Below are 23,217 nucleotides of genomic sequence, written 5' to 3' on the forward strand. Positions count from 1 at the left end.
AAATTATATGGTATTAGCAACTCGAGTCCGGGTTCAGCGCTACTGGAGACTTGTTGGTTAGGTACGTTTTGCATGGAGGCTTTTGGTAAGTATGCACCGCGTAGAGAGAGAGAGCGCAGTGAAATAAGTGTCCGCGTTATTGGAGCGAGCGCAATGAATAATGTCACTTCTTTCTTACAGGGGTTTGTGCGCTAGTGCAACTAACCTGGATTCCAGCGTTGTGGGACGATTCGGTGAGTATGCGCAGCGTTACTGATGTGTGCGTGTTAACGCTGTTCTTCTTTTTGCTTACAGGTGCCGGTGTAGAAGTCCCCTCTTGACTGGAGATAGCTGCGGCGTGGAGTAAGAACCAGGTAAGCTGATGCTGAATGATCCAGAGCGGGTAAGCAGAAGCAGGATGATCCGGAGCAGGTAAGCAGAAGCAGGATGATCCGGAGCAGGTAAGCAGAAGCAGGATGATCCAGAGCACGGCAAGTGTGTTGCTAACACAGCTCACAGTAAGCAACACTAAGCACTGGAAGAATCTCGGGTGTGGCTTATATAGCCAGCCACACCCAAACACTAGAGAGCTCATGAGTTATCATGCACTTCCTGTTTGGCAACAGGAAGTGATAACCCAGAAGTTACTACAAACACTAGGAAGGAATGAAAGGAGGGATTTGTTATGGGTTCTTTGTGTGCCTATGCCAGGCCTGCCAAGCCTCCACCCATCTTGCCCCAACTACTTGCCTGATACCCATGACAACTACAAAATTGATGGAGGGCGCTTGCTTATGATACAGGGTATTTTGGAGGGGCTGAGGGTGGTGCTGGCAGCATTTTATGCCTAGGCCAAGGCCAAGCAGTATTTATCCGGGGGGCCCTAGATGCAATAATGGCCACCATGGGAGACCTGTATATTGTGGGTGGGAACTTTAATTCATGAACCGATTAAATGCTGGACAGAAGGTCTGCAAGGGATCTCTCTCTCTCTCTTTCTCTCTCTCTCGGGGAGCGGCTGGAGGGGCATCTGGGTCGCGCCATTGTGCTGGAGGGCTGGTAGATGTGTAAAGAATGATACCCCCAGGGATTGAGGGGTATACTTTTTTCTCTCCCCCCCCCCCCCCAACACCACCTATACTAGAATTGAGTACTTGCTCCTGAACAGGGACCAAGGGGAGGGTGATCGGCAGTGCCATTAGACTGGTGGGCTGGTAAAACCATGACACGGTTGTAATGAAACTAGATGTAGGCGGGCTTAGCAGAGCTGACAGCCGATGGCGGTTTAAGGAAGCCCTATGACGGGAACCACTCTTTGCGGAGACATTTGTGGAGGACATTGTGGCATACTTTGAGGTCAATGACATAGGGAGGTGGAGCTCAATGTGGTCTGGGGTGTGGGGAAGGCCACCTGGAGGGGGCTCTTAATGCAGGAGGCGGCACACAAGAAGAGGGAACGGGGGCTGCAGGTGGACTTGCTTAGAGCAGACATTTTCGAAGGGACATTTTCGAAGGGAAGTTGCGGAAGCACATGGAGGGGGAGTATTTATTCATTTCATTTGTAAAGCGCGCATACAACCCAGAGGCATTGAGGCGCTGTTGCACATACAAGTCAAGTACCGAAAAGTGGAAACATAATTAGTCATGCAGAGAGGTATAAGTGGAGTTACAGGGAGACGCAGGTAGAGTTACAATAGCATAGGTTGCTCAGTAAAAGTGTTACATATGTACTAGTCATTCTGAGAAAACCAGGGTGGGGAGGAAAGGGTTAGTTGGCTGAGTGGAAGGGGGGTTGACTGAAAGGTAAAGTGGGGAGGATTAGGAGAAAAGCTGGGTTTTGAGGGCTATACGGAAGACCCAGTAGTCTTTTGTTGCTCTTAGGGAAGTGGGGAGGTCATTCCAAAGTTAATGGGGAGGTGATGGATGCAATTCAAAACAAGAGGACTCAACTGGAGGGACTTCGATTGGGGGATACTCTATGCAAACCTAAGTATCTTAAGCAGTGGTGCAAGTTTCAACTTCTTCCTACACTGTTATTTTAAAACGAAACTCTTCCGGAACGGTTTCTTTTTAAAATAAAATAAAAGTATAGGAGCCGTAAAACATTTTTTTTAAAAAGTAGAGGAGCACCGCACCCATCGGCTCCCGCCCACTGATCTTAACCAAGAATTAGACAAAAAAGGCGATAAGACGGACGCACTGTTGGCCGTGAGGCTCAGAGCGCAGAGGGCTGAGACGTAGGTTGCGGTCAGAAGGATGAGGAGAGCTGAGGGCTGGTTACGCCCGATGGCGTATCGCAAAGCTTTGTGTGCTATTATGAGGGCTTATATGATACAGTGTGTGTGGAGGCGGGGACGCAGTCCGAGGAATATCTCTGAGGCGTGGAAATGGTGGATCTCACTAGTCCAGAGGCCGAACTCAAGGAGAGCCCAATAACTGCTAAGGAAGTGCTGACAACGATCCAGCGACTCCCCAATGGTAAGTCCCCTGGCGAGGATGGCTATACAACAGGATTTTATTAACGGTTCTTGGGGGTCCTTCTGATGACCAAGGTGTATAATAATATACTTGCGACTGGGACTGCCCCAGCGTCCTTTAGTAACGCGCTGATCACGGTGATACCTAAGAAAGGGAGGGACCCAAAACGGTGCTCCTCTACCGTTCAATGTCACTGCTTAGCGTAGATAAAAAAAATATTTACATGCATACTGGCCACCCGCTTAGAGGGAATGATGCCCCTGTAGATACACTCTGATCAGGTGGAATTTATTGTGGGAAGGCAAGGAACAGATGTCATTAGGAAAGCCCTGGACCTCATGTTTCTGCGGATTCAGAGGCTTTCGCACTATTGAGCCTGGATGACGAAAAGGCATTTGACCGGGGGGAGTGGGGATCTTTGTTTGCAGTCTTCGCAAGATAGGGTTTGGGGAAAGAATGTGGCGTGCAATCGGCGCTATATATGCAGCGCCAAATGCGAGGGTGCTGGTTAATGGAAAGACATCCCGGGCCTTTTGTCTTAGTAGAGGCATGAGGTAGGGATGTCCTTTATCCCCCCTGTTGTTTGCATTATCCATAGAACTGCTCATCATCATGATAAAGCAAGATGAACAGGTAGCTGGCATCAGAGTAGGAGTAGCAGAGTATACGATTAGTCTATACGCGGGATGATATTTTTCTCCATCTTTCTAAAGTGGCTACCACGGTCTGGTCATTCTCCGGCTGCTGGCTGAGTATGGATAGGAATCGGGGTTCAAAGTAAATATGGACAAATCGGTTCTTTTCCCCCTGGGTTGAGGAACACGGGAGGCAGGTGATGTCCTGAGTGATTTTGAGATTCTGAATGCAAAGGATAATATAAAGTATCTGGGAATACAGATACCCAAGGATCTCAATGTTCTTATATACATAACTACCCTCTGCTGCTGTGTACGCTCTTTGGGGACATGGAGAGATGGTCAAGGCTTACTCTGTCATGGTTGGGTAGGCTGAATGCTGTCAAAATGATGTTCCTTCCCCAGGTGTTATATTTTCATCAGGTGCTGCCCATTGCAATGCCAGATGCACACTTTATGGAGATGAAGCAGGTTGGAGAAATTTAAATGGCATGGGCAGAAGCAAAGGGTGCCCTACAGGGTGTTGATACAACCAAAGGAGAAGGGAGGGGTGAGGCTACCAGACGTGTTTATATTCTAGAGCGTCGCAATATAGGGCCCTGATTCCGCACCTGCAAACAGATATGCAGAGAAAGTGTGTGCACATCGAGAATCACATGCTGAGGTCGGTGACGGTAGGAGAATGGCTGTGGGTGCCCTTAACAGTGATCCCATGGAGAGTTTATGGGTATTGTATTTTTGGCCCACTATGGTTGTTATGGAGAACTAAAAGGGAAATTACAGGAGTTATGACACGGCCGTCGCCGCTGTGCCATATATGAGCGGCTCCAAAACGGGATGATATCCCAGATCACGCCCGATTTCAAGACTGGTTCGGGGCAGGGCTGGGAAAGGGTGGGGCAGGTCGAGAAGTGGCAGGAGTTTGTAGGCCTACCAGTGCTGGAGGAGGGTTTGGGGATAGGGTTGTTGTCAGTGTTTAAATAACTTCAACTAAAAGGGGCGTTAATGGAGCCAGGGTGGAAGGAGGCTATACAGAGGGTTCTGACGACATTGAAGAGATACTGGGAACAGAGGTCTCAATGAATGGTTTGATCTACAAGTTATATCAGGGCTTACTGACAGCACAGGCGGGAGACTTATAATTGCACAAAAGGAGATGCGAGAAGGACATGAGGGATGAGTTGGACATGGAGCAGTGGAAAATGCTGTGTAAGAATGCACACAGAATATAGATTGCCTGTCAATATAAATTGCACAACATTAAGTTATTATATAGATGGAAGTGGCACCTGTTGCGGCAATCATAGATGTATGCAGGAATAGACCCTAAATGCTGGAGGGGTTATGGCCAGAGAGCGGATTATTGGCATATTTGGTAGGGGTTTGAGGAGGTGAAGAACTACTGGAAGGGGGGTCCTGCAGTGGATAAAATCTCTGTACGATATAGAGGTTGGTGTTGTTTGGAGTTGAGAAGCTTCAGGGGGAGTGGAGGTGGCTTCGCATATGGTTCACTTTTTTCTGCTAGATGCACGTGCGTGTCTGCCGGGGGTTAGAAGAAGGCTTTGCTCCCTAGGGAGCGAGAATGGGCCTTGAAAGCCCAGGACATCTATGAGATGGAGCTGTTCACTGGGCTGCTACATCAGGCCAAAATGCTCGTTGGAGTGGGCGTCCTTTTTTTGATATGTATGGTCCTGACCTAGGACCACCTAGGTGAGTGTGAGGAATGTTAGGGAGTTATGAAAGGGATTACCTGGACTTCCATAGGGGGGCAGATGCTGTGGGTAAAGGGCACCCTAAGGCTGGACTCCCGACCTGATGGAAGTGCGTAGACCCTATTGCAAAGCATGAGATATTATGTCATGGTCTATTGAATTTAGGATCTTTTTTTATTTTTGTATTTATTATTATTATTTTTTTATTCAGTTTTATTGGCAATTGTAACGTTATAAAATCAGACGCAGCAATAGCTTTTCTGTGAATCGTTCCCAACAGCACATTTTACGTTTACTCCCCAACCATCATAAACTCCCCCCACCGCCTCACTCTCCCTCCCCCTCCCACCAGGGTAGCAAACCAACGTGTCCCAAGAGTCTTGTGTACCATGCTCTGCTGCCCATTTCTCCTCTCTGTCCAGTGAGAGTCTACCTCCCTTGTACAAGTCCGTAGCCTAGTCTGGGATTCTGTATTCTCTTTCCCCCCTCCTAGTATTCTCTCCCCCCCCTCCTAGTATTCATTGACATTCATATCTCTTCTTTCTTTGCAAGTAGAAACCCCTTCTGGTCGCCCCAAGTAGCTACAAATCCCCACGTCCCTTCCACTATATTCATCTCAATCGTTCCACTTCCCTTGACGGAGTCCGGTCATGCAGCAGTCCAGTCAAATATTCCATCACATATATGTTCAGACCCCATTGCCGATCACCCAGTAAGGCCTCTCTCTTCCACCCCCCGCCAAGCAGGCTCTGGCAGCCAGCAACAAAAAGTGTGCCATGTGAGGCAGCCTCCTCCATTCTCCCTCAATTACCTCCACACCAAACAGCACCAATGAGGTGTCCAAGCTTCGCTCCACCCCATCGAAGGCCCTTATCCTCCCCAGGACCTCCTTCCAGAATCTCTACACCTCTCTGCATGCCCACCACATATGCCAATAGTCCGCTGTTTGGCCACAGCCTCTCCAGCTTTGGGGGTCTACCACTGCAAACATCTTAGACAGCCTCACCGGGTTCCACTGCCATCTGTACAGCAATATAATACCGTGGAGCATATACTGACATACAATCGATGTCCGGTGCGCATTTTCACACAGCATTCTCCATTGTTCACAGTCCAGCGTCGCCCCCTTGTCTTTCTCCCATCTTCTATAGCCTCAATATCAATCCCCTCGTAGTTACCACTGTGCTCAACACCCTTTCTGTAACCGTCAGTTCCCTCTATGAGTCCTCCTTCCATCTCCCTGACATTAGTACTCCCTTGAGCTGCAAGTACTTGAATGCTGACATCGACCCTGTACCCAGGTTCTCTTACAGCAATGCTATATCCACAAAGTCATTCCCCTTTACCATTTGTCCCACTCTCCCTAATCCTGTGTCAAACCAATCCTGGAATCTGGCATGGTTCTAGATATGATCCCGTATCGGGGGCGCCCATATGTGGCTCAGTGGGGATGGCCAGCTCGTGACACTTACCATTTCCCTCTTGGCTCTCCATAGTGCCCACAAAGGACCCATTATGCAATGTGCCTTTACTATTTTTGGATTAGCCTTTGGCGGCGCCCACGCCATTCCCCGCATTGTAACCGGTCTCCACAGATAGTTTTCAATTTGCACCCATTGTTTCTGCTGATCTACTCTAAGGTGAGGAATCCGTGCCCTAAATCGTGCTGCCCTGTAGTAAGTGCGCCCTGTAGTAAGTGCGCATATACGGCTGCCCTACTCCACTCCGCTCCTTTGACTGCACGAACACCCTATACGTGACCCTCCGCTTCTGTCCTTGCCATATAAACCATGCATCAACTCCGCCCAAGAGGTTTTGGGCATCTCAATGGGCAATGCTTAGAATAGGTACATTACTCGGGGAGCAATGTAATCTTCACTGCATTCAATCTTCTCAACCAAGAAAGGCTGTGAAACTCCTCCCTACACCCACCTACGTCCTGGCCTAGGGGGAAGAGAACTGACTTGTCCACATTGACCCTAAAGCCATATACCCGCCCATAGTCCTCGAATATCTGGAGGGCATTCCGGGCTGAGTCAGCCACATTAGAGGTGTGTAGCAAAACATCATCTGCATACACTCTGAGCTTGTACTCTACATTCCCCACACTTATGCCCGCTATTCGCTCATTCTGTCTCACATTTGTACTCAGCGGCTCCATCCTCAATGCAAAGAGAAGCAGGGACAGTGGACATCCCTGTCTGGTACCCCTTCTAAGTCTCATAACTCTGGACATTTTCCCATTCACCACTATTCGCGCTGTAGGCTCCACATAGATCGCCCCGATGACCCGCTGCATTCTCTCACCAAAGCCCACCTTTTGTAGGACCGCAAACAGAAACCCCCACTCTACCGATCAAATGCCTTTTCGCCATCAAGGCTTAACAGCGCATAGTCACCCGGCACCCTGGAGACATGTTCCATGAGATCCAAGGTCTTTCGTGTGGCGTTGATGCCCTGTCTACCCGCTATGAAACACACCTGGTCTGGGTGTATCAGACGCGGCATCTTTCCTTCCAGGCGGGAGTCCAGAATACATGTGAAGATCTTCTCATCAACATTAAGCAAATGGAGCAATACGAGGGGCAGCGGGTTGGATCCCTCCCTTCCTTGGGTATCATGGCTATCAGTGCCTTGCTAAAGGATGCAAGGGTGATCCCTGTGTTCAATATTTTATTGTAGACCTTCACCACGTGTTTCAGAAGAGCACCCGTGAATCTCTTGTAGAAACCTGTGGTATACCCATCTTCACCTGGGAGTTTGCCATTTGGGAGGTGTGCGATCGCCCCTAGGACTTCCTCTGTGATAATCGGACTCTCCAGGTTCTCTATGTCAGTTTCCGTAAACCTCACCATATCCAACCCCCTTAAGTGCGCTTCGGTACTGCCCGTTGCTTTGGGGGCACTCAGTCTCGTATAGGCCCTCATAATAGTTAGCAAAGTATTCTGCTATTTCTACCGGTGCAGTTCTAGGGACTCTGCCTACATCTTCCAGGGTCGTAACCCATCTTTCTACCCTTTGTGCCCAAAGACGTGCGGCTAAGAGTGCATCTGCCTTGTCCCCTTTCTCATGAAATTTCTGTCTATTTAAGATATTTAAGTATAAAGTATCTCCCAGCCTAAGCGCCTTGTTCTGCTCTCTTTTTCTGTAATCCCTCCAGCACATCCTCCTTGCCTCCCCCCTCTGCGCGCATCCGTGCCTCTGCCTCCATTATATCAGGTCAGTCCCAGTCCACCTGAAGCCTTCTTTCCTTCTTCTTGCGCGCCCCTTCCCTGATCAACAGCCCCCGCCAGATGGCCTTCCCCGCCTCCCAAATTACTTTCATATCCATCTCCCCTGTGTCGTTTATCTCCAAGTACTCTGCAGTACCTCCAGCAAGTTGTTTCGCAAATATCGGATCATTCCGGAGTAGTTCTTTGCACCTCCAACTACTATCCGCTCTATGTATCCCCTCTATATCCAGCTTCATCCGAACCATATCCTGATCGGTCCACCCCACCGGTCTAATATCACACCCGAGCACTCTCCCCCCCCACCCCTCTCCCCCCCACCCCCTGGTCTCCGTTCAATAACAGATAATCGATCCTTGTGTACATAGAGGATGGGGGGAAGAATACCCCTTCTCCCTTGGGTGCATCATTCTCCACACATCTGTCAGCCCTCGCACCTCCATGGCATGTTCTAGGTGACTCATTCGGCCTTCATCCCCAGGGGCCGCCCCAAGTATATAAACATCTGCTGCTAGCGCCTGTATGTTATCTAGTGTGCTCTGTATAAATCCACCTGGCCTTCATTAGGGGCGTACAATTCAGGCAATACTATCCATCCCCGCTCCAGGGGCAGCCGTCCTTCCAGCAATTTAGTCACCGTCCAACCCTGAAGCCGTCATTTCTTATGCAAAATAATCTCTGCTGCGCTTCGCTGGTCCTGACGCACAGTGGACCTGCCCTATGTCTGCACCTCGCAGCCTCTGCTCCTCCCCCATCCCCTTCTGCGTTTCTTGCAAAAACAGCACATCCAGGGCAGCATCTATGAATTCCCTTGCCACTAGGGACCTTTTCATGGGTGAGTTTAATCCCTTCACATTTAATGTTCCCACGACCCGACTCCTTCACCTCCTCATTCAGCCCCATATCTCTGCATCCCATCTCTTTGCAACTCCACACATCCATCATCGTATGACTCCCAACGCCTCCCAAGGGCGGACACATGCTACCCCCGCAACAAAACAGTAAACATGAACAAAAATCTGCAATCCGCTGTGAAAGTCACAGAGACTCCCTCTGTCCTTCCGAGGGCCACCAAAGGAAGGAGACTAGGTCGGTCCCCAGCCGGCTCGGTCACTGGCCGGAACCACAGGGTCGTGCCCACCCAGTGTCTGCTGGGGCGTTCATGAGGCCTTGCATGGGGATGGGCCATTCAGGTGCATGTATTTCCGCCCTGTTTGCCCCCTCTTCCTTCTCTGGGGGCCGGGGCCGACAACTGCTTGCCCATGTCTGTAGCATGCCCCTTCAATGGAGTCGACTCCGGCTCCAAATCCGAGGTAAGGTGACAGCACCTGATCTGCCTCCTATGCTGAAGCAATGCAGTAGTCCACTGCATCCACTTCAAATTGTAGTGAGAACGGCTACCCCCATCTGTATCTGATCCCTTTCTCCATCAGCCACTTTGTGAGAGGCCTGCAGTCTCTCCTCCTGGAAAGCGTAAGGTTGGACAAGTCCTGATAAACCACAACATTTGATCCTTCAAATTCCAGTTCTTATTGCACTCGTGCTCTAACCAGTACATCCGCCTTGTCTTTGTATCTTAGAAACCTGGCCACGATGGAACACAGGCCACTGCCATATGGTCGTCTGACCCTGTGTGCCCTCTCCAGCTCGACTACTCTGCCTCCTTCTGCTACAAAAAAGCAGGTTGACAATGGCTTGCGCTTTCTCTTCCACATGACTCAAGGTTTCCCCGGCTGTTTCTTTCAAACCCAGTATCCAGACGTTGTTCCTTCTCTCTCTATTCTCCAAATCATCCATCCTTCAGCGTCACCACTTTTTCCTTCAGCTCCAACTCCATCATCCTAGCATCCAGGTGCATCATAACCAGGTCAGTGTTGAGCTGGTTATTCTCCAGGCATTTTTACCTTTCTCTCCATAGTGCCCACTCTGCTTGTGAGGTCCACCAAGGAAGCCTGTAGGTCTCCTCTGAGCGCCTTGGTCTCTGCCAGAATATGACCAGAGTCCTCCTTCGTGGAAAAAAGGAACATATCCACTTCTGAAAGGGCCCTCCCCCCAGGGAACTTCCTTGACAAATACTTCTTTGATTTACTGGGATAAAGCCCATAAAATCTGGCAGGTGGGCCTGAAACCTGGCCTATACTCACCAGTCCTAAATAACCCTGAATTCTTAACCGATTTGAATCGGAGCTAATTTTGTTGCTGGGCTTGATGATGTATATCTAGGCTGGGGGCTTACAGATCTGAATGCATCAGCGGCTTCCGCCCGAATTACTCTCCTTTGTGTTTATGTTGGAGGAGTTGTGGAGACTTTGGTATGTGGTGGTCCTGCACAAGAGAACACATCTTTTGGAAACAAAGTCTATCTCGCTTCATAGACATAATAGGGCTATCCCTCCCACTGAATCCCTTGTTCTGGGTGGGGCAGAAGACGAGAGGGGAATGATTGTATGCCATCCCACTCACCAGATGACATGTTTCTCCTGAAACCACTGGAGATGGATGTTCTCTAATCTATTGTGTCATTTTTATTTTATGGAGACACCTTCTTTGTATCCATACTTTACACGTTGTTGTTAATTTAAAATCTTAAATATAGTTGTGGAAAATAATTGTGTAACACAAAAACATAAATTCACAGAGCACATAACATATTTGTTAAGTTTAGGTTTTGTACATTATTCTTCAATTCATGTATACAAATTGCAATAAAAACATACATGGCAAATACTTTTTGTAGCAGTTAAATTCTCAGACAATCAAAATTGTAGCTGCTAGTTTCATTCCTAAAATATTTTTGGAATGTCGGGGGCACTCTATCCCCCTTTAGTGACACATTAGCATATTTTGGGGAAGAAAAAGTTCCTGATTGTAAATGCTTTTTTCGATGAAAGTAAAGCTGGTGAGATTTGTGAATTTACTCAGACTTCATTTGCTTTACATAATTAAGATAATTATTTTGAAAGGTTCTACTACATGTGATGTATCTTCAAACCATGTGAATTTGTCTTAGGTTCCTCATCATTAAATTTAAACTTGAAAGACAACTTTATTCATTTTGGTATATTCTGACATAAAGAGAAATGTGTGCAAAGATTGTCAAATATTTACAGCTATATACATTGGGACTCTAGCTTTTGTAAGATGTTAACGTTTATATCTTGACTGTCTCTTTGGCTTGCAGGAGTATAAGAAAATGGTGGCAAGCCCTTCCACCAAACAAACAAGATCTTTTTAAAGAGAATGTTAAAAGAAACAAGTGGAAGTTGCTTGCAAGTCTAAGCGGACTTGCAATTGTATTTGCTCTCTTTTATTTCACTCACTTGGAAGAAAATCCAATCACTGGGCGAAGCCGATTATCAGTGTTCACGAAAGAGCATTATGATTTCCTCACAAAATTGGAGTATGAAGGCGTAAGTATAATGCGAATGGCCCTTATTGCATTTAAGCATGTTTTACTAGTATTTAATGCAGAGAATAGTGGTAAAAATGAATCAGTGCAACTGTTTTCCCCCAGCTTCTTTTGTCTCTTTCATTCTTTGTTATGTTATATTATCTTGTATTTGTACAGCGCCTCCTGTCATATTTTATAACATTGAGGCACTTTGCCTGTCATACCGAATGAGGAATATCAGAGAACATTTAGTAGTGGTAGGGAGGAGCAAAGTCATGTAGATAGTTGGTATGAGGGTAAGGGATAATTAAGATGGACAGGAAGGCATGAAAAGGAAACGGTGGAAGAGCTATGTGTACAATTGGAACCAATTTTTTGTTAGACTCAACTCTATTCTATGGGGCACAGAGAGGAGAGATAGCTGGAAAAGAGGGGTACGCCTGTAATGTACTCACTGCATGGGCAGCCTAGGCATGTTGAAGCCATGCCCAAGAGACACAGACCCGAAGCCCTTCCACTTACTTACCTTGGCCCTGTAGGATATTTTAACCGGGTAATATCTAATTCAGTAGAATTATCCACCCAGCCCAAACCAGATATGCACATTTCTCCTTTATTTAATAGTGTTCTTTTTATGAATCTGGGACCCTCAATTTAATAGAATTGATTCCATACAGCTTCCCTCCCCTTTTGGGACAAGAAACACAAAGGGTTACGCAGAAGATCTATTTATTAACCAAATGCAAATAATTGAAACAGATTATAGATAAACAAATAGTTTCTTCATAAAAGGCCAATGATATGAAATAATCAACACATTAGTCACTCCCGTTTTCAGTGCTACAGTTGTGTAAAAAGCGACTTTAGTAACACACACTTCACCATACGTATCTATGCATTTAATTCATCCTGAGCATGCACGCACCATTGATTGAGTGCATGAGACTCCAGGAGGATTCTTTCATTTGTGAAAAACAAGTTTCAAATATCCCTGCCTATCCAATTCTCGCCAATTCCCCTTTATTCAAAATATATGCCACCCCCTTAATCAATATACATGTCCGAATTCCAACAGAATTTTCAAAATCCAATTGCAGCAACTACTAGACCTTCCTGTATGTAGGTGCCTTATAGAAAGGAAAGTATGTTCAACAGGTCTACATTCCCTTCTGTGATGTTTCTATTTAATTATCGGGTAAAAGTGTACCTTTCTCACTTTCAATGGGAACAGCGAGAGAATGGGTAGCGAATAATCTCCCTCTCCCTTTTGTCTGAAACAACTTAACTTTAACAACAGTATTCTACTTGATGGTATACCTAGGAATTAATTCAATTCTATTATTTTCTAGGTATGCACACAGTGAGATGTCCATTTAACTCCACGATAATTCTTCTGCACTAGACATCTTTGCACAGCAGAGTTAGGGGATCTCACTGTAGACACACTGTCAACCTAGTCTTTATATATGTTTTTTCCAGAAGCACATACACTTCTGAAACGTTCCCTAACTTCTCGGGATGCAAAATCATTTGATGTATTCCCACCCCACAGTACTAACAAAGAACAGGGCCAGGATTCAGTCTAATTCCCCTTTACAGTATCATCGCCCTCAGAAGTGTCTCCCCTTTAGAACATACTCGCTTATGAATTTCTTTTGGCTTTATCACAGACAGGTGGGCAACCTCTTAAATACTGGTTCAATTATCCCCCTCAAGGAACACATGTGCCTCAGTCAGCAAGATGGGATCATCTTTCCTCCCCAGCCTGTATGCTATTTCCTCTACAGAATAAGGCCTGGGACTTTAACTCCTGTTCGGCTTCACTTACAGCCTCTGCTAATAATCCATCAGTGGGTCCAAAAGGAGGGAAATCTATTCCTTCTCCTATCTGTTGTTATCAATTCTTCTTTCTCTCCATCAGTGAGTGAGTGACCGAGAGTCTGTCAGTGTCTCTCCTTCCTGAGTGAGTGTATGGTGAATCTTATATAGAACAGTAACTCCACCTTTTTTGAGGTGTGTGCACTTTCCCCAATCTGATTGGTCAGTGTATGTGATTGGACAGTGTTCAAAAAGGGACATCACAGTAGACCTACCCCTCTGCACTCATTGGAGTATTAATGGGAGAGGCAGTCTGGTGGGAGTAAATTGTAAACCCAGCATCCCTCCCATTTAATGTGATGTCATCTCTGGAATGTCTTGCATTAAATATTACCATATTCTCATAAAATTGATTCCACCCGTATTCCTCCTGGCGCAGATCAATTAATGCAATCCTCATCATAATAGCACAAATAATTACTGAGTTATAGTTTTTTTCCATATAACGCACTTCTACATTTAAATTCAACTTATTTTCCCAGGCCTAGTAAGATCGTTTGTTTTGTCCTCCCTCTGTCTTCCCTCCCGTGTCTTGTCGCGCCTAGCAACATTTGTGTACAGGTGCATTATAAATGACTTATATCATATCTCAAAGCGACAGGGACGCTATAACATATCATTAACTAGCGTGAACCATTTCTTTGTGACAAAATACAAATTGGTCTAATTTTCATATTCAAACTACATTATGGTCCATCTAATAGAGGATTTCCAGCTGAATGTTTCAACTTCTAAATTAATGCTCCAAGAGGTTTGGCTCCAGAGATTAATGTGATATAAACAATTCAATGTAATGCAAAGTACAATTAAAGGGCATTTTCCTTTACACAAATATATTTCAATACAATTGCAGTTCTGCATAGATAAAGACTAGGAACATGGTATTTATTTTCTGTTGAGTTAGGGCTGGAAATCTGTTCTTGTTGACTCTGGCCTGGCTCATGTGGTATTTATGGCTCAGACTCTCAGACCCTGACTGATGATAAAAGCCTTTGTAAATTGAATATCTGTGGTTTTATGGTGTTAATTCTGTCTCCTCTTGAGAAGTTTCTAGACTTGTAGTCCGGTCAGTTCTTTCATTCAGGAAGCTGTGTAATGCTGTTAATAGATTTGAATTGAGCAGGACCATAGATTCCTCTGATCTTAAATTATTTTTTTAAACTGTTCCCCCCCTTACCCACAGGGCAAGTAATAAAACTCCACACTTAAACTTTACAGCACGGTCTGGTTTGCTTTGACAACAGAACTGGGCCTAGAAAAAGAGAGAGACTGGAGCCAGCCCACAAGGTGACGGGTGCTAACAGGATCGCTAGGCATCTGACTCATGCTAGGAGACAGCTTAAACATCTCATTGGCTGGTCAGTACAGCGTACTCTACTGAAGTGCAGGCAGACCTTCTATGAGCATGCAAACAAGGTTGGGACGGTTCTAGTGAGACAGCTGCGTGCTAAAGAGCAAAGGGCCTTCATAGTAACACTGGAGGACAAGGAGAGGTGAATAGTGGGTGTTAGGCAGAATTATATGCAATACCCTTTGGGAACACTACACAGAATTAAGACTACAAGTGACAGTACAATTTCACCTTTGGTACACGCCTGTACTACACAGTTATAGTGGTAGCAGTAGCAGAGTAGCCAGACTTCTCTCAAGTGTAAGTGAGCAGTACAAGTGGTTACACAAGGGACAGCAATTACTATGGTTCAGGCAAACACTGACTCAAGGTTTCTAAGTAAACGAATATATATTTATTTACTCAACAGTTGTATAACATTTCACTATTATAAGCAAGTTAAAAAAATCACAATCAAAAATACACCACTTCCCTTAAATTCCAGACAAGTTAAGCTCACAAAATGAAGTGGGAGCAAAATGGCACTCCAGCAATTTAAAAGGGAGGGAAAGACAAAGTTATTAGAAATTAGGCAAAATCAACAGGTAAGTAAGCAGGGCAACTGAACAAGAGAGACTACAAGGGTAAAATCAGATAGAAAAGGCTTAGGGCCAAAGTCAATGGTTCAAAAGTCTTTTGCTCAAGATAATAGGTTTAATGTAGTTTGCGGTAAAGTTCGTGGCACAGATTCCGGTCGAGGTTGGTTGGTAGAAAAATTTGGCAAAAGAGAAGAGCAGGCCAAGCCCTCGGATTGGAGAAAGATTTCAAACACTTTCACCGCGGTTGAGCAAAACGCACAACCGGATTTGCACAGTACCTTAAAACGGAGAGGGAGCTGTAGCTGAGGCGGACGTTCCTTGTGGTTCCTGCAGGTTCACGGTTCCTGAAGCGACTGTCGGGCTGGTCAGAAGTAGGAAGACTGGAGGGTCCTGCGCCACCCACGGAAGAAACCAGCAGCAGAGCAAAACAACAAATAAAAGGTGCGCTCCTTAAAACCCAAGCAGGGTCCGACCTTCCTGGCTATCCGGCCCACTGTAGCTCTGTACAGTGAATTCGACCAGAAGAGGGGCCCTGGCTTGCATTTTGGGCGAACTGGTTGGTCCCACCAGCTCAAGGGAAGAAGATTCCTGGAGTATCTTCTGTCGTCGGATTTGGAGATTCAGACCTGCAGCAGCGCTTCACCGGGCGGTTCAGTCGTTGTAGGGGTCTTCTTCTTCCAGTTCCTCGTTGGTTCTTTCGTTCCAGAGACCTGCTTTTTATCAATCACACAGCAGGGTGGCTGGCCTGGCAAGGCCAGTCCCCTTAGCCAACCAGGCAAGAGTGCGACTTGGGTTACTTAGGCAACCCATGGCAGGGGTCTGAAGATCCCTACCTCACATCCTGCCCCTCTAGACTATCAGGCGCCTTAAGGAGGGCTTCTGTGCAGAAGCCCGCAAAAAGACAGCGAACAAAGGAATCATCCCCGGTTTGGCGCGCAGAGAAAAACACGAAAAATACTTTAACAAAAAGAAATGGCGACTATTCACAGCATGAACCAAAATAAAATATATTTGGTCAAGCGGCTTTATGTTCGAGGCTACTATAATAGCCTAGAACAATACCACGTTTATATAATATAATCGCGGTAGGAAAGTTAGGGTAGATAGCACTGCCACCAGCCAAGTCTCAAAGTTAAGGGAGCGAAACAAGGCTCCAAGAGGCACAGACAAAAAGGGATAGGAGTTAACCCTTTCCAGTACTCCATGTAAGATGGGGTGTACTGGGTCTGTAATTTAAAGTGACTATATAAAGTTAATGGCAACTTTACATGTTTCTGGGGGACAGTAGTCAGCCCCAGAAAAATTGAGTCAGGGGGGGGGGGAAGTCTCAAAGACAACCCTGTGTCACTGCACTGAAGGTGCTGTGTAACACACACATAAAGTGGTGCACTTGGAGTAGGTGAGGCTCCAGTGCCCAAGATCACACAAACAGTGAAAATACACACAGCAAAACGCATGCAAGGGTGGGAAAAAGGCTCACACTCTTACCGGGTGAAATAAATCAACCCTGGAAATCCAGCAAAACTGCTGTGGGACTCATTAGGTAAGGGCAATCAGCCATTTATAGAGAATTCTGCCCTAACACTAGGGACGGAAGAGGGTAAGATAAGTAATAGAGGAGTTCTTTGCTAACCTTTACATGGAGGAACCGGGTGACAGAAGGCATACTTGGCAGGGTGGACAGGGCAGAGGCTAATTGAGGCCCAGAGAGCGTGACTAGAGGGCCCGATATCATGGGAGGAGGCGCAACGGGTGATAAATAGATTGGAGCCCCATTAAAGCCCGGGAGAGGATGGGCTAACAGCAGCATTCTACACATTTGCCCAGCAGTTAACTAGAGGCCTGGCAGAGTTATTTCATGAGTTCCAAAAAGGAAGCTTTCCTCGGATGCACACATCTTCACTTGCAAGTTCAGTGGCATTGGGGCTACCACTGAGACAGGGAAGCCTTCCTCAGATGCACAAATCTTCGCTACGTGGTTCAGCGACCCTATTCTCCAGTCGTATCACGAGTTAAGCAGGAGCTAAGAAGAGAGCCTCTTACTACCCCTGTCTCCCTACTGGTCTGCCCTTGTCTCCCGTTACCTTCTCTGGGCTCTTGGCACGTCTCTGGTTCTTCCCGGGACTGGGGTTGGCGTCCTCTCTGCTTCACACAACTTTGCTTTGCCCTGGAGTTTTTGCGGCTCCCTGATTTTTATGGTCTGTGTCGTTCGAGCTACGCTGCCCACCTCCCTGAGGTCATGCCACTGCCTCTCTCAGCTGGACTGGGTGTTGGGACAGCTCCTGCCAGACCCAGCAAGGACTCCATCAGCTGCTCACCGGCGCCCTTCTTCCTATGTCTCCGGTCTGCCAACTGGATTTGAAACTCCTGCTCTGGAGGGTTTCCAAAACTGTTGCCTCTTCCGGCTGGGTTTGTCAAGTTCTGTAACCCATCGTCTAGTCTTATACATTTTTGCCAGTCACGCCCTGGCTTATTGTCAAAGCCCTTAATTTCGTTTGACATTTTGATATTCATGCCTCCTTGAGTCCACCTCGTAGCTGTACTAGTACAGTCAGTAATCTTCATGGTTTCTGTGCTCTTCTTCATCCCAGTACTTTGTTTTCCTAGTTTATGAACAACCTTGTCCCGCCAAGGTATCCGTTTATGTCAGGGACTAAGAATTCTATATGCATTTCCTTCTTCTCTCTTTCAGTGGGTTGGATGGCACATAGACCCATTCGACTGCTTTTAACTTCTGAGGGAGTGTTTATGTGGGTTAACTTTGTATCAAGTTTTCTAAATCCCACACCTCTTGCAAAGACCAAAACTGCTCCTCCACCATAACATCCAACCTAGCTTACCCATGAATGGATCACAACTGCATCCAATTCTCCATCCCCACTAAACCCACCACCAAAATGCTCTCATATGCACCCCCTGCTATAGTCAGAAGCTCCAGAAAACTCACTGCTAACAATCTCTGTCCCTTCCTAGACATCAAGGAACTTAAACCCCCATTCGCCAATGACCCCAACATCCTGGCTGACATTTACGCTCGTACTCTCACCAAAGCCATTAACGCCATAGCTCCTATCGAAGCCAAAAAAGAAAAAAAAATCCATGAACACTAACTCATGGTTCACCGCCGCTTTACTAGTCCTCCGATCTAACAAACGGACTGCCCTAACAAATTGGCAGTCTAACCTCTGTGACTCCACAAGGGATGAATTCAAAAGATCAACAGTATACAAAAAGGCTATATTCCTGGCCAAATCCAATGACATCAAGTCCTGTATCTCCAAAGCCAAGTCCAAGGAACTGTTTTCCATCTTCAAAGATCTCACCTCCCCACCCACCAGCCCCGATGAAATCATCAAAGATGAAGCTTGGTGCACCAGTATACAAGAAGCACTTCTAAACTGTATTACCTAAATCCGATTCCCCTTGCCACGCCCTCCAACCCCACGCAGAAGCCTCCTCATCCTCTTTTCCTTCAGAGACGTCTCTGAAACCGAATTCAGTGCGCTTATCCAACACATCAAATCATCCACATGGAAAGGTGACATCTCTCCACCCAATATTATCAAGGCCCTCTTATCACAGCATTCATTAATGCCTCTTTGTCCTCGGGCATCGTCCCGTCTAGTCTCAAAGAAGTCTGGGTCCGCCCCATTCTCAAAAACCCTTCCCTTGATCCATCATCCCCCAACAACTACCGCTCCATTCCTGCTCAAGATCCTAGATAAGGCCGCCCATAATCAGATCCAGCACTTCCTTGAATCCCACTCCATCCTAGGCAAAAGACAATCAGGATTGCGCAAAGACCATGGCACAGAAACTGCCCCCCTGGACCTAAAAAAACAAATAACAAAAATAATGGACACAGGGAAACCAGCCCTCTTACTGCTACTGGACTTATCAGCTGCATTTGTCCTCGTAGATCATAAAACTCTCACCGCCCACCTTACCAACGCAGCCCACTTTTCTGATCATGCCTCCTCTTGGATAACCTCCTTCCTAGAAGGAGGAGCGATCAAAGTCTTCTCAGACTCGGCCAACGCTGCTCCCACCACCATCCACTGCTGTGTTTACCAAGCCCCTTTTTGACAAATTGGACTCCTTCGGCATAGCCTACGCCAACTATTGATATTGATATTTTATTTCTATCGCGCTCATACACAAGTGTTTCAGAGCGCGACAAGGCAAGGGAAGGAGAACAGGAGAGAACAAAAACGACGATCGTACTAGGCCCAGTGACATTGAGAACGTGCAAGTGCAGGGTAGAGGGAGAAGGGGGAGAAGTGCATGGAAGGGGGAACAAAAGGAGAGTGTGGAGCGAGAAGGAATAAACTAAAATAATAATAAAATAATAAATAAAAAGGCAACAAACAATGGGAGTGCAGCCAGCAAGTGGCAAGTGCTGGGTTTATGGCAGCAGGCCATGTAGGTCTGAAAGTGCAGGAAGAAAAGGGGAGGGCTGTATGGGTACAGATACAGACCCCAGTGCAGGGGGTGGCCCGGAGGCAGTGCGTGAGGGTGGCAAGATGAGCAGGTACCTGGGCCCGGAGGACAGAGGGTGGCGAGGTGCATGGTGCCAAGGGAGAGTAGAATCAACAGGGGAGAGGGGAGGAGAAGGCAGAAGCAAAGAGGAAGGTTTTGAGGTGCTCGCGGAACCGAAGATGGTTCTCCTCAAGTTTTAGAGTGGCAGGGAGGCTGTTCCAGAGGGACTATGCTGACGACACTCAAGTCCTCCTCCTCCTCACCGGTTCTTACGGCCACGACTCGGCGGCCCTTCTCCAAATATACGCCACCATCCAAGCCTGGATGGCAGCCAACGGATTATGCCTCAACGGAGACAAAACTAAGATCATGCTCATAGGCCCCAAAGAAAGACTGAACAAACCTAACCCAAAATACAACACCTTCATCATTGAAAACACCACCATCCCCGTCTCATCATCAGTAAAGACTCTAGGTGTATATCTAAACTACTTTGTCCTTGAACAGACAGGTCAGTGCATTTGCCTCCGCCTCTGCTCACACCACCAAACTAATAAATGCTGTCAAACCATTCCTTTCCAACCAAAACTGCCTCTTCATCGCCAGAGCCACAATAGGTGGCAAGTTTCATTATTGTAAGTTTCTCCTAGCAGGCACTTCAGCAAAAAACCTAAACCGGCTCCAGACTGTACAGAACAATGCGCTCAGAGCGGCCCTCAACATCCCCAAGAAAGATCACATCACTCAAGCCAGAAGAGATGCCCACTGGCTGCCGGTTAAGGAAATAATTACTTTTAAGACTCTCACCTTAACCCACTAATGCCTCAGCCTCTCCGCCCCTCCTACGTTTCCAAAACCATCAACAGAGATATCTCTGCACGCCCCAGAAGATCACAGCACACTAACCAACTACGCATACCGGTCATCAAAAGGGCTAAAGCAGGAGGTATAGGTTTCCCTTACCTAGCTCCCTTACTTTGGAATGCCCTGCCAATGCCCTACGAGCTAAAACCTCCCTCACTACTTTCCACAAAGGTCTCAAATCTACACTATTTAAATGACTCCCCCCGCTGCTACTAACAGAATTCCCCTGTTATTGACTGTAACTAAGTTTACATAACTTATCAGACTGTAACAGAATATGTTTTCTATGCTTGTTCTTTGCCTGTAACAGTTTTTTGCTCCACTGTAACCAGAGCTGTTCTATATAAATGTTAATTAAAATACATAAATCACCCTCATTGGTTGTCCCCTATGTGCATATTAGCAGCCCCTTAACGTACCTCGACCGATTGGCTGCATCTAATCTACTCCGGTCCCACAGCACGTGGTGTTTTGCCCCACCACCTTGGGTTATGCTTGTATGATTGGCTGTATGATCTGGATATACTTCTGAGGTCATATTGGCCCTTCCAGAATAAATAACAGCTTCTCATAATCCCAGACGCATAGGTGCCCACTCCATCTTTCCCCGTCGCGGAACTGAATTTGTTGGCATGACCCTTTGCACATCGTAGCACAAATACCAGAGTCGCTCACACCTTGCTCCCTCTTTATCGGTTGCCTCTCCCCCAGACCCCATCTGGGCCTCCTATGAGCATGCTAATCAGCCAAATAGTGAAGGATTTAGGGGTTCTGTTCATGGGCATCTGACAATTCAAATGGGATGGCCACCATTCTGGGAGGCGCTAGTGCACTAAATCTGGACTGGGCCTTTTGGGAGCTCAAGACCTCTGCCATGGCTGTCATGGGTTTGTCCTTCAAAACGGCGCAGCCCTACGCGTGCTAGGTCATTCACATTCCTGGCTGGTTTCGCAGGCCAGTAACACAATACAATTATGTTCCATCTACCAGGCCTGAAGGCTTTCGTGTTCAGCACGTTTGCTGGAGGATTGAATGGGAAAGTGATTCTGGACTCATTATTATGATGTGCTTCTACCGTGGCTTTTTACAGGCTAGGCCTTGCTACTAATATGGAGTTGCTTTGTTTTTTTTACTGCAGTGGGGATGGAATTTCTCATGACCACTATATTCTAATAACACCAACACACCCTATACCTTGGCATATCTAATTTAACACAACTTACTATACAAATGCCCCACACTTTACCTCTGCTACGCATGTTTCACCCTCTGCCATTGCACGTGCCCAGTTCTGCATGCGTTTAATATATTTTCCTCAATCTGAATCGCGTGCGGGGGGAATGGGAGCTGGACGTGCATCCCAACATTCCTCCCTTTTGTTAATCCGACATTAACTAACGCAGCTCCCTCCCAAGCCCTACGCTTGTCATCTTTGAGCACCCATACCCTGCACACATGACGTAAGCTTTCCCCTGCATGGGCGTATTTCTCCGAGGTGCACGTGAGGTAGATACACCCGCCTTCACCTGCTAGGTCCACCCAATGTTCGTTGTCATTTTCTGGATCTGGTGGGGGAGTAGTTGACATTCTGATGTTTTTGCATACACACCCCTCCATGGCCATTAGTAGGTCGAGGATGAACCGGTTCTGAAGAGTCATCAACCGGATAGCCTACATTTCGCTCTTGATCGCGGTCTGCCCTTGTTCTGTACCATTCGCCAACTGGATCCACCTCACTATTTGGCATTGGCTGCGGCCTGGACCCCTGGTAGCATAAGGGAAACAAAAAAAGACCTCTGTCTTGGTGAATAGAAGATATTTGTCTGGAATTATTTCAGCAGTTTGGAGGAATCTTCGGACAGGTAGTTTGATCTCCTCTACTATCTTTATAGTCAGCTCTTTCTTTTTACTTGCGGGAGGTGCGATGGGGTTTGGTTCGACTGTGCTGCAACATTCTTGGGTGCAATAGTGAGACGTGCTTCAGGAACTACAAGAATGACTGAATGTGAAATTGTTAGTGAACATGTCCCTCTCCATGATGGTGGGAGATGCATGTACGCCTTCTGGCCGCACACCCAGTAGATGTACATACAGGCTGCTGTGCCCTTGCTAAGATCAGATATAAATAGTGTTTTGTCCCATGTCCTCAAACACAACTCGGACTCTTCTTCCAGCTGCATTTTCACTGGCATTTCTTAGGTTTCTATCCATGTCTGTTTTGGAACATGTGCAGCCCATATAGTGAGACAGTTCATGTTGACATTCCATATTACTTCTTCGTCGAACCATGCCAAACTCCCTGCTGGGCAGCTCACTACCGCTTCTTGCTCTCTGTTGGACACAAGCAACATACCATCCCTTTTTAGCAGCGGGTGCAGCTTACACTGTGGATGTTCGTTTTTCACACATTTCTCTTCATCTTTATCCGTCACCACAATCTGTACTCCGTGCCCCTTGAACAAGCTGCAAACCTGACACAGTGCTAGATGAAGCAAACACTGGGGATACATTGATGGCATTTCTTGGGGGTACTAATATTTTGGGTGCTCCCGGCATGTGGGGTATCGGCGAGCACACATAGCAGCTCCCAGTCGTCCTCTGTTTCCCCACTGAGCGAATGTAGCTGACCATATGTTACTAAA

The 23,217-nt window shown here is 46.8% G+C and overlaps 1 protein-coding gene across 2 annotated transcripts in view; it reads left to right on the forward strand.

The window, feature by feature from the left end:
- The window catches only part of OMA1 (OMA1 zinc metallopeptidase), an 821,003-nt gene that overhangs the window by 113,193 nt on the left and 684,593 nt on the right, over positions 1 to 23,217 (forward strand). For both annotated transcript variants that reach the window (XM_069642087.1, XM_069642086.1), the window contains exon 3: positions 11,216 to 11,444. In XM_069642087.1, coding sequence (XP_069498188.1) covers positions 11,216 to 11,444 — 229 coding nt within the window. The remainder of the gene's footprint in view (positions 1 to 11,215; positions 11,445 to 23,217) is intronic.

Source organism: Ambystoma mexicanum, chromosome 1q (assembly GCF_040938575.1).
Source record: "Ambystoma mexicanum isolate Mex_15411 chromosome 1q, UKY_AmexF1_1, whole genome shotgun sequence".
In the NCBI taxonomy this organism is placed as follows: domain Eukaryota; kingdom Metazoa; phylum Chordata; class Amphibia; order Caudata; family Ambystomatidae; genus Ambystoma; species Ambystoma mexicanum.